General features: G+C 40.8%; 2 protein-coding genes across 2 annotated transcripts in view; both read left to right on the top strand.

The window, feature by feature from the left end:
- The window catches only part of LOC133575296 (uncharacterized), a 414,259-nt gene that overhangs the window by 101,848 nt on the left and 294,539 nt on the right, over positions 1 to 17,872 (top strand). The gene's annotated exons all lie outside the window — the stretch shown is intronic.
- Positions 15,006 to 17,538, top strand: LOC140677560 (E3 SUMO-protein ligase ZBED1-like). Its single transcript, XM_072912321.1, has 2 exons — positions 15,006 to 15,217; positions 15,806 to 17,538. Exons 1-2 carry the CDS (start codon positions 15,079 to 15,081, stop codon positions 17,353 to 17,355), a joined length of 1,689 nt encoding a protein of 562 aa, XP_072768422.1. The 5' UTR covers positions 15,006 to 15,078; the 3' UTR covers positions 17,356 to 17,538.

Genomic DNA, 17,872 nt, shown 5'->3' with positions numbered 1-17,872 from the left:
GGAAAAGATTTGTGGGAAATTGCTTGAGGAAAACAACAAGTCTGTTAGCCGGGGACACCCCCTTAATTACACCGGGTAATTGTTTGTTTTTAATGAAAGCCATCGGCTGTGAACTCAAATTAATGATTGTCTAACTTTTAAAGGTTAAGTAAAGGAGGCACTTTTTTGGCAAGTGCACATTATTTAATGACACATGAAAACCTCTCACTCCGCGGTTATATTTAGCAGAGGAAGAGACAAAGATTCATTTTTTATGGCACTATTTGATTTGCACATTTGGCTTTCAAGGATCCTCGGTGACATGTGAAAAGTCAAAGTGTATCTGAAAGCTCGGCATGAATAAGTCAACAGTGTCATGTTTATTTATTCATTTATGAACATATCCTCGCTAGCGTCCTGCTTTGGAATACAACATGCTGTCTCCTCTTTTTGAAAGTTTTTTTGCACATCACAAAGCAAGTGATTGTGGATATGCAAAATGCTTTCTGTTTATTTTTTTCCTGGTGTTTGACATGGCTTAACCATCTTCCCTACTTGCATTATTTTGTTGGCAATCTTGTGATTGTGTGCGATATAACGCAACTTTATATACGAGTATTTGATCAATCCAGCATACAGCGGAAGTGACAAGATGTCGGTTTACAGGCATGTTGACTGAGGGCCAGATACTAAAGAAACTTGGGTAAGAAGTTGGACTATTAATGTGTTGGTATTGCTCAAAGTATTTATGTGGCTTATTTGTAGATTTAACCTGCAGTTAAGCTTCAAGTTTAAGTTTCATGGGAAACACATCTATTTACTTACTATCTTGCCTATTTTATCAGTTAATTTGTAGCATTTGTTTTATTTGTTCCTACTGCATTTGTTTAATGGTATTATATAAGTGACTAAAACCATGCACAGGTCCAATGGCCACGGATGAAGTGCTGGCTGTCCAAAGTCGGGACCCGGGGTGGACCGCTCGCCTGTGCATCGGTTGGGGGATGTCTCTGCACTGCTGACCTGTCTCCGCTCGGGTTGGTCTCCTGCTGGCCCCACTATGGACTGGACTCTCACTATTATGTTAGATCCACTATGGACTGGACTCTCACTATTATGTTAGATCCACTATGGACTGTACTCTCACTATTATGTTAGATCCACTATGGACTGGATTCTCACTATTATGTTAGATCCACTATGGACTGGACTCACTATTATGTTAGATCCACTATGGACTGGACTCTTACACTATTATGTTAGATCCACTATGGACTGGACTCTCACTATTATGTTTGATCCACTATGGACTTGACTCTCACTATTATGTTAGATCCACTATGGACTGGACTCTCACTATTATGTTAGATCCACTATGGACTGGACTCTCACACTATTATGTTAGATCTACTATGGACTGGACTCTCACTATTATGTTAGATCCACTATGGACTGGACTCTCACTATTATGTTAGATCCACTTTGGACTGGACTCTCACATTATTATGTTAGATCCACTATGGACTGGACTCTCACTATTATGTTAGATCCACTATGGACTGGACTCTCACTATTATGTTAGATCCACTTTGGACTGGACTCTCACATTATTATGTTAGATCTACTATGGACTGGACTCTCACTATTATGTTAGATCCACTTTGGACTGGACTCTCACATTATTATGTTAGATCCACTATGGACTGGAGTCTCACAATATTATGCTAGATCCACTCGACGTCCATTGCACCGGTCGGCCTGGGGGCAGGGGGTCCCCACATCTGCGGTCCTATCCAAGGTTTCTCATTGTCCCGTTGAGTTGACTTTTTCCTTGCCCTGATGTGGGATCTGAACCGTGTAATTTCACTTGGCCCTTGAGGCGATATCAAATATTAACACTAAAGCTGGCCCGCCGATCCTCCCGGGAGTCTTCCAAACGCCAGCCAGCCAGCCTGACGAGTACTGGCCCAGTCACATAACATGTGCGGCTTCTGCACGCACACACATTACAATGCAACGCATACTTCATCAACAGCGATACAGGTTACATTGAGGGTAGCCGAATAAAACACTTTAACACTGTTAGAAATACACGCCACACTATGAATCCACACCAAACCAGAACCCATTTGCAGCACTAACTCTTCCGGGACGCTACAAGGTGTGTGTGTGTGTGTGTGTGTGGGGGGGGGGGAGGTTTGGTGGTAGCGGGGGTGTGTTTTGTAGCGTCCCAGAAGAGTTAGTGCTGCAAAAGATTCTGGGTATTTGTTCTGTTGTGTTTATGTTGTGTTACGGTGCTGATTTTCTCCCGAAATGTGTTTGTCATTCTTGTTTGGTGTGGATTCACAGTGTGGCGTATATTTCTAACAGTGTTAAAGTTTTTTATACTGGTTCTCTCAGTGTAACCTGTATCGCTGTTGATGAAGTATGCGTTGCATTCGCTCGTGTGTGCGTGCAGAAGCCGCACATATCTTGTGTCTGGGTCTGAACGATGTTAGGATGGATGAAAAGCGGACGTGACGATAGCTCATAGAGTACGTTAAAGGTTAATTTGTTCAACCTTGGCCCGCGGCTTTGTTCAGTTTTAAATTTTGGCCCACTCTGTATTTGAGTTTGACACCCCTGAACTAAAACAACAGTTAAAACACAAACCTCCACAACAGGCTAAATTTGGATCCCCCCCCAGCACCCACCTATTATTATGTTTTTATACAAGTTTATAGGAAATTAATTGTTCAATATTTTCTATTCTAGTGCTAAAAAACACATTTAATATACACTGAACAAAAATATAAACAAAACATTTGTTTTTGCTCCCATTTTTCATGAGTTGAGCTCAAATATCTACAACTTTTACTGTATCTGTAAAATACCTATTCCTCTCTAATATTGTGTTAGTGAGCATTTCTTCTTTGCCAAGATAATCCATCCCAACTCACAGGTGTGGCATATCAATCAATCAATCTTTATTTATATAGCCCTAAATCACAAGTGTCTCAAAGGGCTGCACAAGCCACAACGACATCCTCGGTACAAAGCCCACATACGGGCAAGGAAAAACTCACCCCAGTGGGACGTCGATGTGAATGACTATGAGAAACCTTGGAGAGGACCGCATATGTGGGTAACCCCCCCCCCCCCTCTAGGGGAGACCGAAAGCAATGGATGTCGAGTGGGTCTGACATAATATTGTGAGAGTCCAGTCCATAGTGGATCCAACATAATAGTAAGAGTCCAGTCCATAGTGGGGCCAGCAGGACACCATCCCGAGCGGAGACGGGTCAGCAGCGTAGAGATGTTCCCAGCCGATGCACAGGCGAGCGGTCCACCCCGGGTCCCGACTCTGGACAGCCAGCACTTCATCCATGGCCACCGGACCTGTGCCCCCCCCCCCTCAAGGAAAAGGGGAGCAGAGGAGAAAAGAAAAGAAACGGCAGATCAACTGGTCTAACAGGGGGGCTATTTAAAGGCTAGAGTATACAAATGAGTTTTAAGATGGGACTTAAATGCTTCTACTGATGTAGCATCTCTAAATATCAAAAGATGCTGATTAAACAGCATGATTATTGCACAGGTGTGCCTTAAGTTGCCCACGATAAAAGACGACTATGAAATGTGCAGTTTTGTCACACAGCACAATGATGTGTGATAAAACAGATGTTGCTAGTTTTGAGGGAGAATGCAGTTGGCATGCTGACTGCAGAAATGTCCACCAGAGTTGTTGCCCGTGAATTGAATTCTCATTTCTCTACCATAAGCCGTTTCCAAAGGCGTTTCAGAGAATTTGGCAGTACATCCAACCGACCTCACAACCGCAGACCACGTGTAACCACACCAGCCTGAAACTTCCACGTCCAGCAGGTGCACCTCCATGATTGTCTGAGACCAGCCACCCGGACAGCTGCTGCAACAATTGGTTTGGATACCCGAATAATTTCCGCACAAACAGGGAGAAACCGTCTCAGGGATGCTCATCTGCATGCTCGTCGTCCTCATCGTGGGTCTCGACCGGACTGCAGTGGACAAATGGCGTACCGCACGTTGAAGAGGTGTCCTCTTTATGGATGAATCCCGGTTTTCACTGTTCAGGCCAGATGGCAGACAGCGTGTGTGGCGTCGTGTGAGAGAACGGTTTGCTGATGTCAACGTTGTGAATGGAGTGGCCCATGGTGGGGGTGGGGTTATGGTATGGGCAGGCGTATGTTATGGACAACAAACTCAAGTGCATTTTATTGATACCGTGATGACATCCTGAGGGCCATTGTAGTGCCATTCACCCGAGACCATCATCCTTTGTTGAAACATGATCTGAACACAATTCCTGAAAGCTGAAAATATCCTAGTTCTTGCATGGCCAGCATACCCACCAGACATGTCACATATTGAGCATGTTTGGAATGCTGTGGATCGGCGTATACGACAGCGTGGTCCAGTTCCTGCCAATATCTATCAACTTTGCACAACCATTGAAGAGGAGTGGACCAACATTCCACAGACCATGATCAACAACCAGATCAACTCTATATTAAGGAGATGTGGTGCACTGCGTGAGGCAAATGGTGCTCACACCAGATACTGACTGCTTTTCCGACCCCCCAGATCCCGATAAAGTGTGAAACGGCACATTTCAGAGTGGCCTTTTATCGTTGGCAGCCTAAGGCACACCTGTGCAATAATCATGCTGTTTAATCCGCATCTTGATATGCCACACCTGTGAGGTGGGATGGATTAATTTAGCAAAGAAGAAATGCTCACTAACACAGATTTAGACAGATTTGTGAATAATGTTTGAGAGGAATAGGTATTTTGTGTATATAGTGAATGTGTTAGATCTTTGTAAAATGGGAGCAAAAACAAAAGTGTTGTGTTAACATTTTTGTTCAGTATAATTAAAACAGTTGAAAATATTCATGCCATGTCTCCACCCGGGACTTGACCCCAATACTTCAGCTTACCAGCTCAGCACTAACACTGCGCACCACCGGGGACACCAACAATCCCATTTAGTTTAATTTGATAAAATTTAATCTTTTGTAATTTTTTTGTGTATCAACAAAGAGGGACTCTACCAACTTTGGGCAATACGGTATAAACGTTACCAGGGAAACTGGGTCACTCGCCAAATACGTACTCTGCTCCGGTGCACTTGACTCATGCATGATCATAACGTGACAAGTTGGGGAGTGACATGGGAATTGTTAAGGAACCAAAAAAATAAAAATAATAATAATTAATGAATTAAAAGAGGTTGCTTATTAAAAAAACAACAAAAAGAAGGGACAGAACCACTTTCATAAAAAATGTATCTGTGGGGGCGTGGCCTGCAGACCTGCAGCGAAGCGGGGTGTGCCAGGACCGGCTTCGAGATCAGTACAAACACATATACAGGTAAAAGCCAGTAAATTAGAATATTTTGAAAAACTTGATTTATTTCAGTAATTGCATTCAAAAGGTGTAACTTGTACATTATATTTATTCATTGCACACAGACTGATGCATTCAAATGTTTATTTCATTTAATTTTGATGATTTGAAGTGGCAACAAATGAAAATCCAAAATTCCGTGTGTCACAAAATTAGAATATTACTTAAGGCTAATACAAAAAAGGGATTTTTTAGAAATGTTGGCCAACTGAAAAGTATGAAAATGAAAAATATGAGCATGTACAATACTCAATACTTGGTTGGAGCTCCTTTTGCCTCAATTACTGCGTTAATGCGGCGTGGCATGGAGTCGATGAGTTTCTGGCACTGCTCAGGTGTTATGAGAGCCCAGGTTGCTCTGATAGTGGCCTTCAACTCTTCTGCGTTTTTGGGTCTGGCATTCTGCATCTTCCTTTTCACAATACCCCACAGATTTTCTATGGGGCTAAGGTCAGGGGAGTTGGCGGGCCAATTTAGAACAGAAATACCATGGTCCGTAAACCAGGCACGGGTAGATTTTGCGCTGTGTGCAGGCGCCAAGTCCTGTTGGAACTTGAAATCTCCATCTCCATAGAGCAGGTCAGCAGCAGGAAGCATGAAGTGCTCTAAAACTTGCTGGTAGACGGCTGCGTTGACCCTGGATCTCAGGAAACAGAGTGGACCGACACCAGCAGATGACATGGCACCCCAAACCATCACTGATGGTGGAAACTTTACACTAGACTTCAGGCAACGTGGATCCTGTGCCTCTCCTGTCTTCCTCCAGACTCTGGGACCTCGATTTCCAAAGGAAATGCAAAATTTGCATGGTTGGGTGATGGTTTGGGGTGCCATGTCATCTGCTGGTGTCGGTCCACTCTGTTTCCTGAGATCCAGGGTCAACGCAGCCGTCTACCAGCAAGTTTTAGAGCACTTCATGCTTCCTGCTGCTGACCTGCTCTATGGAGATGGAGATTTCAAGTTCCAACAGGACTTGGCGCCTGCACACAGCGCAAAATCTACCCGTGCCTGGTTTACGGACCATGGTATTTCTGTTCTAAATTGGCCCGCCAACTCCCCTGACCTTAGCCCCATAGAAAATCTGTGGGGTATTGTGAAAAGGAAGATGCAGAATGCCAGACCCAAAAACGCAGAAGAGTTGAAGGCCACTATCAGAGCAACCTGGGCTCTCATAACACCTGAGCAGTGCCAGAAACTCATCGACTCCATGCCACGCCGCATTAACGCAGTAATTGAGGCAAAAGGAGCTCCAACCAAGTATTGAGTATTGTACATGCTCATATTTTTCATTTTCATACTTTTCAGTTGGCCAACATTTCTAAAAATCCCTTTTTTGTATTAGCCTTAAGTAATATTCTAATTTTGTGACACACGGAATTTTGGATTTTCATTTGTTGCCACTTCAAATCATCAAAATTAAATGAAATAAACATTTGAATGCATCAGTCTGTGTGCAATGAATAAATATAATGTACAAGTTACACCTTTTGAATGCAATTACTGAAATAAATCAAGTTTTTCAAAATATTCTAATTTACTGGCTTTTACCTGTATGTATTGTTGCATTTGAACAACTGTATTGTTGATAATAAAGGTAAATTATTGGTTTTGTTCATTATCAATAGCGCTATTTCTATTGGTATTTGTATTGATCCATTTGTAGTGTAATAATGCTCATTGTCATTTCGGTATTATGTTTTATTTTTCGCTAACTGCTTATTTGCTATTACTTTTACCATCATTGTTGTACATGTCGTATTGTTGTTGTTGTTGTTGTTGTTTGCTGTTATTGTTTTTGTCTCTCTGTCTAATCCCCCTCTTGTCCCCACAATTTCCCCCTCTGTCTTCTTTTTTCTCTCTCTTTCTATCCCCTCCTGCTCCGGCCCGGCTGCACTAAATGATAATATAAATACATTTAATAAAGTCAAATACAAATAAGGCAACAAGAGAAGTATCCTACACTTCTCTTTTGTAAAGTAAATCTGAACAGCCGACATGGGCATCTACATCAACTATATGATTTGCCTGAGAAGCTGGACAGGACACAAAAAAAAAAAAAAAAAAAATGTATCTGTGGGGGCGTGGCCTGCAAACCTGCAACGAAGCGGGGTGTGCCAGGACCGGCTTCGAGATCAGCGACAGGTGCGTAGATGGTTCCACCTGGGCGCGTTTATCTAATCACCTGTCGCTCTGTTAAAGGCAGCAGCCGGGAAGGAGAGGGAGGTCAATACAGGATGACGAGCACGAGCCGAGGGTGAGCGAGACGGAAAGACATTTGCTGAAAAACCTAAGAGAGACTTTGCACGAGACAACAACAATTTATTGTAAAATAAACATTGTTGTAAAGAAGAGTCTGGCATGTCCGTTATTGGTGGTCCAAGGAACCCGGAGGAGCAAGACCTCCACAGTATCAAATACTTATTGGTCCCATTTATTTGCTTTGATAAAATAAAATGAAACATTTGGAAACAATCTAACAGTACCTTCTACTGTATTTGTAAGTGAAGTACATTCACTATTCTCCATGAAAACATACGTTGTCTATCAGTGACGTGCAGTCACTAGAGGCAGGTGAGGCGGGGCATCACCTGCCATCATGGAAAGAAAAAAAATGTAAAAAGAAAAAAAAGAAAAAAATTGTTATATGTATCCAGTGATTATACTATAAAGTTATTTTCCATTTAACTTCACCAGTTTTAGATTATTTTTATTCAAAATCGCTGAATTTTCACATTTGCCGTTCAAATACTGAGAAGAGACGGTGCGGTGAACAGCAGCCAGTTGAGGCACGTCACTCAGTGCCGCAACATGGATTGCGCAATGACTCGGCTAACTGCTGGCCTGCTGTGCAGTGAGACTGTATTGCTATATGAACTATATTATACATTTCCATAGTTTAGTTAGCTGAGGTATATAATGCACAGTGTATTTTGTCAACAACTGTATGTGTGTAAAGTATTTCTTGTGCTGAGCGATCATAAAACTGCTGCAAAAGACGCACTGGCAGAGGCTCGCCTCCTGCACCCCCGCCGTAGAATTCTTATATCAACTAAAGCCCACACTTAAACTTTCCACGCGCAAGATTGAATCTATTTAAAAAAAATATTTCATAAGAAGCCAAAAAGTGCAAAAACAATAATGTTGGTGTTGGAGGAGTTGTGAATGACTGCAGGGACACAACATTAGATACACCTGCAGAGTGCAGGTGTACCTAATTCACAACTCCTCCAACACGAACATTATTGTTTTTGCACTTTTTGGCTTCTTATTAAATAACTTTTGTAACTTATTTTCATGGGCTTTCCTCTTTGTGATGTTAAGTTCCTGTTATGCGCTGTTATACAGTATATGCCTTGAGCTCTTATTTTGAAGGCGCTAAGAGCGGAAGTGATGTCACGTTGCGGAGGTTTTTGAAAGAAGGTAAATAAAGTGGTCCTCGTGTAAACTGGAGCCTCCGTGTTTGTTATTTTGTAGTTTCATACAGTATAGGCGACATTTATAAACCCTCGGTTACATTTTTTTAAATAGATTCAATCTTGCACGTGGAAAGTTTAAGTGAGGGCTTTAGTTGTGGACTTCATTTATAAGTAAAGGTAAGACCATAATAACGTTTTTTTTATTAAATGTGCTTTTTTGTGTGCTACAGTTTGTATGTGTAAAGTTAAAGTTAAGTTAAAGTAGCAATGATTGTCACACACACACTAGGTGTAATGAAATTTGTCGTCTGCATTTGACCCATCCCCTTGATCACCCCCTGGGAGGTGAGGGGAGCAGTGGGCAGCAGCAGCGCCGCGCCCGGGAATAATTTTTGGTGATTTAACCCCCAATTCCAAGCCTTGATGCTGAGTACCAAGCAGGGAAGATTGCTGGTATGAGCTTTTAAACATAACCCGTTAACTGCTGCAATCAAATGGTGAATAAGATACTCTTTAGGGTTCATATGTTTGTAAATCTGACTGTGATGAAGTCAGTGCCTCACCAGCCATCAACCTCACCGCACGTCACTGTTGTCTATTGATCTCAGACTGGGCTCCTATGAGGGGGCAGATTGAGGCTTAGAAAAATAAATAGGTAGCCGATAAGCACACATAAACATGTTACGACACAGAACCCACACGACTTGCAACAGGAGTGTGTGTGGGGGAGTGGGGCGAGGCGAAGCTGCAGCTCTTTTTAGCGCCGCTCCAGAAGTATTTGATCTTAGATGTATAATCCTCCATATTGGCAACTAAATTAATGTATTGATTCATTCAAAGATCAGACAATTAAAACAACTTTCTTGCATCTGACGAAAAAAAACAAACTAATATGCTGGCTTCCTCGCTGATAAAACATAGTAGAATGCATTTGCTAGCTCACGATCGCCCCCACTTTTCCGTGTGGAAAGTCAAAGTACTACAAGAGGCAGTCTAACGCCTACACTTATATCTATAGTCTTATTATCAAGAATAATGTTGCCACACACAAACACTAAACAGGCTGTAGATTCCACAACTACAAATTTCACGATGTAAAAATGTCTTTGCAAACATTATTTTAGCCACATTTTGATAAGCAGACCAGTAAGTCATGCATTGCGTTAGGTTTGTGTGCGAATTGTGTGATTGTTACTCAAATAAATGTCCAAAAAAACATCATAATCATAGAAACAAACATTTATAACCAGTATTCAGATTAACAGCGTTATAAAATAACAGCGTTAACACCATTACTTTTACTAGAAACGAGTAATCTATTTATGCCGTACGTTACGCCGTTAGTGTAATGTGATATGCTACTTTTGTTGTGTTTTTATGTCGACAAGCCAGAAGCAGAGCAAGTTCAATGCAGGAAATATATTGTGAGTAATGAAAGCAACAACCACCACTGAAATGATATCAAATAGGAAAAGACAACATCACACAGCAAACAACACACGTAAGTACACGCATACATACTACTTCGAGGGAATAATGAACAACAACTCAATAATTGAAGAGACAAGCTTACAATCAAAAATACCCTGTTTCTGGACAAAGGGACTACAGTCAATGAAGCACATTCCATCTCTTTATTAACTAGCACTAACACAATCCAGTGAGAAGATTCAACAGAGCTGCCGTAACTGCCCACAAACTGCGAATCTGAGTTAACAAACACAGCTGAGCTAATGCTGCTTTGTCTGGGCGCTGACGTCACACATCACTTGGCAACAGGCAACACCTTATAAAGGCACATAAACACACTCTGGTCTCATGAAAGATCTTAAATGCATACGCCAGATATTTTAATTGATATATATTTTTTCAAAGTAACAAGTACTTCCCGAATTAATAATCACATTCATTAAAGACTAATTCTCTTAGTAATTCAATTATTTTTATTAACAAAAAACTATGATTCATTATTTTTTTAAAGTCATTTTCGAAACACTTTTCAAAGCACAGTTAAATATATATATATATATATATATATATATATATATATATATATATATATATATAAATATATATATATACACACACACACAGTGTTGGGTTGGTTACTGAAAACCAGTAACTAGTTACAGTTAATAGTTACTTTATTTCAAAAGTAACTCAGTTACTAACTCAGTTACTTACACCAAAAAGTAATGTGTTACTCTGAAAAGTAACTATTTAGTTACTTCCTTTTTTTTGCATCACTGAACTCAGAAAGCAATGTGGTCTACATACAACACACAAAGACAAAGATATGTTTTAAAGGGCCAATTTATTTCAGGCCAGAATAAATTGACAAAACTATTTTAAATAGCTGCAACATAATGACACTTTAACTTTAACTTTAAGTAGATAGGATCTTTGATCCAAGACACAACTTACATTGAACTAAAATGTTATTTTCTTTGTGCTCGACAAAAGAAAAGTATTGAGAATGTCTCCATGTTAAGAAACTCGACTTCTGGCTTCGCCATGATGTCTTGTTAGTTGTTATGAGAGTAGCGTATGTATGTGTGTGTGTGTGTGGCCCTTTAAGATATGACAGCATGTGAGGTGAGTGACGTCAATGAGTGAGTGGGCGAGGGAGGTGAGGGAACGGCGACAATGAGTGTGTGCAGGTGCTCTAGCTTGGTCGATGGCTGCGTCCAATAATGTCACAAAGTTGCAACAAACCGCCGGCCTCGTCATTCACCCTCAGTTGTAAAGACCCACTTCCGAGTAAAGTGAAGGTTGTTAGCCTCGAAGTACATCGGCCCTGGAGGAACGTCTCCCCTGCGCCCCTCAACTACGGTCTGGGAGCCCCACCCACAGAAAGCATGCCTTTTCTTTTCCTTGTGACGCAGAAGGACGACACTGCAGCGCTCCAATAAAACACACTCAGATCTTGTGTTTCTAGCCGATAATACATAAAAAATAACGTAAAATAACGCAGTAACGCATCTTGTAGTAACGGTTACTGAGTTACTGAATATAAAAAAATAACGCGTTAGATTACTAGTTACCGCCTAAACTAACGGTGTTACAGTAGTAACGCGTTAGTTCCAACACTGCATATTGTTGCGTTTTGGACCAGTTGTTCCTCCCAGGGAATTCAAGTCACAAGTTGCTCCCAAGCTCTTTACGACACTTAAAGTTGAGTAGAAAAACCACCAGAGACAGAATAGGTATTTTGTAATATATTTGCAAAGCTTTGCATATACATTGAGACCAGTCCAGCATAGAACATTGAATCGCGCCGCCAAGATGGTCTGCCCCCCCCCCGACCAAACCCCCTCTCCTCTTATGTCTCTCTTCCCCCCCTCTCTTCCCCCCCTGGCAGTCATGTCTCTCTAGCCAAAACACATGCTTATTATCTCTCTCTCTAACATTCCTCACTCAAGGTTAAGCACACATTTTTGCAGACAACCAAAAGACCACATTTGGAAGAAAAACACTAGCTGTTTTGTAATATGATTATGAAATAAAAAGAAGTAACACTTAAATTTGGATATATGTAAATATCTGCCTCCGACAATATATATACATATATATATATATATATTTATATATATATATATATATATCTATATATATATACATATATATATATATATATGTATATATATGAGTGGTGGGCCGTCAGGGCCAGCATGGCCTTCTGTGTTGGCCTAACATAACCATAAATCATGATCATAATTAAAAATAACAGTATTATTTTTATTTACTTTCCCTAAATATCTAAAAGTAATCATATTCTCCTCATGTCATATTATGCTCCTTCCAGCGCTGTTGTTTTTACGTTACAGTTTTGATCCAATCAGAATTCAGCTATGTTGTTTTTAATTTGGCTTATACGGCGTCGAATGGGTTCTAAAAATTGTGAGTTAAAATATTTCATTTCTTAATTTTTTTCACGTTTAATATGTTTTTTTGCTATTTTAATTTTGACAGTACCACATAAGATGTTTTAATTTCTTATGCGATTTTAATGATTTTTAAATGTGCCAGAAAATAACCCCCATGTGTTACCTAGGAGGTGTTTCCGTCTATGGCGGCATGTTGTTACAATTTCGCTGCGCTTGTTGAGGGATGACAGGTCTGGACGGTAAATAATAAACAGTTTCTCTTTCAAGCGTAGGTTGCATCTTTTATTACCACTATTGTAAGGTGTGCTGGATGCAAGAATTTGCCATGTTATTGAATATTCAACATTATTGTCTTTGAGGTCCCAAATGTGTTTGCTGAGTTCTGTGGTATTTCGCAGGTTTTTGTTCCTGAAAGAAGCCTTGTGATTGTTCCATCTGGTTTTGAATTCTCCCTCGGTTAATCCTACATATGTGTCGGATGTGTTAATGTCCTTGCGTATTACCTTAGATTGGTAGACAACTGATGTTTGTAAGCACCCCCCGTTGAGAGGGCAATCAGGTTTCTTTCGACAGTTACATCCTTTGTTGGTTTTGGAGTCGCTCTGTCTGGGGGTCGACGGCTCATTTGAAATTGTTTTGTTGTGGTTTGAGATGATTTGTCGTATATTGTTCATGCAGCTGTAGCTCAATTTAATGTTGTTCTTGTTGAATACTTTTCTTAGGGTGTTGTCTTTGGGAAAGTGTTTGTCAATCAGATTGAGGAATTTGTGTCCAATGTTCGTTGAGACGTTTTTGCTGTATGGGGGGTTGTACCAGATGATGTCGTTTCGTTTTCTGTTCTTTTTTGGCTGGTTTCCTGGCGTGCGTTCATAGGTGAGGGTGAAATTGTATCCGCTTTCATCAAGGGCTTTTTTGTACGGGGGGGTTGCTTGGTCAAATTCAGCTTTGCTAGATGACAGCATCGATAGCCTTTTATTGATTCCGGTAGGTATTCTTTTCGTGGTGGTGGGTGGGTGGTTGCTGTCATGGTGCACGTATTGGAGTGTTGTGTTGGGTTTCGTGAATGGTTGGTAGCTGTTATTTCTCAGGTTGAAAGTGACGTCAAGGAAGTTGACGGTTTGCTTGTTGGCTTCAATCGTGATCCGTAGGCCGTTCTCTTTGAAAATTTGGCATATGCGCTTCTTGGTATTCTCGCTGCTCCTTGGCGAGGCGCGACACACTGCCAGTCCGTCATCACGGTAAATACCAAGGTTCATATATATATATATATATATATATATATATATATATATATATATAATTCATTGTAGACGTTGCTCTCTAGTGGGTTCCTCGGACCACCACACACTGCCACCAGAGCAGGGTTACAACACTGTTTTATTTTCATAAAAATAGCGCAAGTGTTTTGCTTTCCAGCAAAATGTTTTTTTGTGTCTGTGTCTCTCTCTCTCTCTCTCTCTGGCTCCCACTCCAGCTCCAACAACGTGTCTCATTCTGGCTGCTGCTAATAAAGGCGACAGGTGATTAGATAACAAGGCCTACCTGGGCCATCTACTCACCTGTCGCTGTCTTCGAGGCCGGTCCAGGCACACCCTGTTCCGCAGCAGGCCCGCAGGCCACGCCCCCATCCACATTCATGTTTTTATAATATGGTTTTTGTTTGTTTGTTTTTTTATCATGGCAAGTGAGGCCCTGGTCTAGGGTAGTGGATAAAAAAGGCCAGTGGGACACCGGGGGACTTTAACAAGATATGGTTTCAAGTGAGAATGTAGTCTTAATGTCCTGCAAATAATCCAATTTGTCACCTTAGTATGGAGGCTAACACACAGTTTGCCTCCAAAGAGGCTGCTTTTTTAACACGTTTTGAATACTTTCTTCTTTTTTTTTTTCCAAATGGTAGGGATGTGCGTATCGATCCTGTGGTATCGATATATCGATACTCACACGCTACTCATTTGGCATCACTTTTCTGAAAAAAGTATCGATATAAAACAAAAAACGGCGTGTGGGGGGTGCAAGCATCACTTTCAGATGTTTTTGATTACTTACTTAACTTACTATGTGCTGGGACACCCCTGTACCTGGCAGAGTATAGAGCTGGCCCAGTCACGTCACAGGAGACAGCGAATGAGCGTCGTCAACGTGCAACACACACACAGCCAGCCGACAAAGATGCAGCCAGGCCAGGAGGTCAGCACGGCCACGGATGCGGGAGCCGGAGGAAAGGAAAAGCCAGAGACGCGATAATGGCAGACAAGAAAAGAAGCGTGGTATGGTGTTATTTTTCACCAGTCGACAAAGCCACGGCGCGGTGCGAACTGTGTGACAAACAAGTGCCACACAGCAGCAACACCAGCAATTTATTCAAACATATGAAGACCACACATCCCGAGAGCCACAGCGAGCTGGTAAAAAGACAGGCTCACGCTGCTGTGAAAGAACCTGCACCGCCACCCGCAGCCCGGCAGAAGACCCTGCACGAAAGTCTGCAAAAAAGCCAAGTGTATCCAGGTAGCTTACAGACAGTTAGCGTCCGACCTTTGACAGTGTAGTGATAAAGTCTATAAATATTCCGATCACAATCTACTAATAACAGACACTTCAGGTGAAGGGGGAAATTATATCCAGTGTTGTCCAATTGTTGACTTAAAACAGGCATTGTTTTTTTTTTTTTTTTAGTAATGTTTACTGAATATTTTTGTTTAAATGATTATCCTAAATTCAAATAATTTCCACACAGGGGAATTTACTGTTAGTTGAAAATTGCTTGAGTACAAGATAAGAAAGAGATAAAATGTGGAGATTCTTCATCTTTGCATTACAGTTTTATTTTTTTCCAAGAAAATCTTGAAATATATGATTGAATTGATTTTGGTTTTAATCTGTAACATGATTTCTTACATTTCGAAAACATTAGCCTATTTCATATTTCATTAATTTCTAATTATATCACAAACTTTAAAAAATAACTGCAGCTTCTTGCGATTCGGATTTGACAGTTAATTGGAAAACCCTAATATCTAATTAAATCCTTAATATCTTTTATAACAAATACATTTTATCTTCCTTATTGTGACATGAAAATGTTATTCTTTTCAGATGAGTCTCAAAGAGCACGTGAGATCACAACAAGCCTTGCCAAAATGATTGTGAAGGACTTGCAACCCATTTCAATAGTAGAGGACCAAGGTTTCCGGCATTTTATGAAGGTGGTAGATCCTCGATACCAGATCCCTAGTCGGAAATCCATGATGACAGGTGAAATTCCCAAACTGTACGAGCATGCACAAAAAACAGTAAAGGACTCCATGCAATCAGCAAGCAGTGTGGTTTTAACAACCGACATGTGGACTGCAAGAACCACTGAAGGTTATTTGACTCTGTCAGGACATTTTATTGACAAAGACTGGCAGATGCAGTCTTGCAATCTTGCAACAATCCATGTAGCTGTGCAGCACACAGCAGACAATATATCTGAACTCCTCAAAAAAACAACTGATGAATGGGGCATCACCAGTAAGGTTCATGCGGTTGTTACAGACAATGGAGCCAATATGGTCTCTGCTGTGCGTAAAACTTGTTGGAAACATATTCCTTGTTTTTCTCACACACTCAACCTCATTGTGAAGGACTCCATTAAGGCTGACACAAGTCTTGAGTCCAGCTTGGAGAAATGTAGTGCCATTGTTCGGTTCTTCCATCACAGCACCAGAGCAACTGACAAGCTAAAAGAAGTACAAAATCAGTTGAATTTACCACAGCATAAACTAATCCAATCAGTGGATACTAGATGGAACTCTGTGTTGTACATGATTGACAGACTGTATGAGCAACAACAAGCCATCACAACAACACTTTGTCTTCTCGGGAGAAACAACATGTGCCTATGTGATGAAGAATGGTCCCACATCAGGCAGGCCAGTGATGTCCTCAGGCCTTTTGAAGAGGCCACCAAGGAGGTTTCAGCAGAGCAGTATGTCACGATTTCCAAAGTCATACCTCTGGTCTGTCTTCTTCTCCAGAAAGTAACCACATCTGCTGACCAGGGTAACAGTCTGGCTTCACAACTTGCTGCACAATGCAAGCGAAGGTTCCAAAACATTGAACACAACCACACTCTTGCAGCCAGCACCTTTTTGGACATTCGCTTCAGAAACATTGTGTTCAGTGATTCTGCAAATGTGGAGATGATTAAATCACGGATCATCACAGAAATGCAAGCCCTGGCCTGCGCTGAAACACAGTCAACGAGACATGAGGCCGCCGCGACTGCATCAACTGTGACACAAGAGTCACCTGCTGAGTGCTCATCATCCAAGGGAATATGGCAGGAGTTTGACAGTCGTGTTCTGGCTTTTCAGAGCAATCGCACAGCAAACACAGATGCGTATGTTGAAATGAGAAGATACATGGAGGAAAAGGTGATCCCAAGGAGTGAGGACCCTTTGGTTTGGTGGAAAAAAAATGAAACCACATTCCCAATGCTGAACAAAGTTGCGAAAAAATACCTTGGAACTATTGCAACGTCTGTTCCAGCAGAGAGACTCTTCTCTAAGGCCGGAGAAATAATCAGCCAGAGGCGTAATCGTATCAAAGCAGAAAACGTGAACATGTTACTTTTCCTGAACAGCAATCTGAGACTTCAGTAAAGTGTGACGTTTGACGACATATCTCGAGCACACTAAAAGTGTGATGGTGTCAGACATTTTTTCAAGTTCATTTTCTCAGGGAACTGTCTTGCGTATGCAGGTTTATAGGACAAGGAAATCCTAGTTTATTGTGATAAGGAAATTATTGACTTTGCTTCAGAGAAGTGTTATAAGTTTACTTCCACAAAGAGGTTTGAAACATAACATTGTTATGAATAATTGTTTTTTTAAGGTTTTTCTACCAATACTTTTTTTTTGAGAAATAAGAAAAGTGAAAATGTGTATATTTTTGTTTATATTTAATTTATTTTTCATATTTATGTTATTTATTTTAATTGTACTTTTATTACATATTGACCATAATAAATGTGGTATAAATGTTCTGTATTTGTCTTGTGAGTTGTCTTAAATAATAACAATAGTAATAATATTTTTGACTGACAAAAATTGCAATAAGAAATTAATGGTATTGGTATCGGTATCGGTATCGGTGAAAATGCAAGAAAAAGTATCGGTA

Source organism: Nerophis lumbriciformis, linkage group LG35 (assembly GCF_033978685.3).
Source record: "Nerophis lumbriciformis linkage group LG35, RoL_Nlum_v2.1, whole genome shotgun sequence".
NCBI classification, from domain to species: domain Eukaryota; kingdom Metazoa; phylum Chordata; class Actinopteri; order Syngnathiformes; family Syngnathidae; genus Nerophis; species Nerophis lumbriciformis.
Note: the sequence above shows the minus strand (reverse complement) of the source record. Positions and strands in the feature narration are given on the sequence as shown.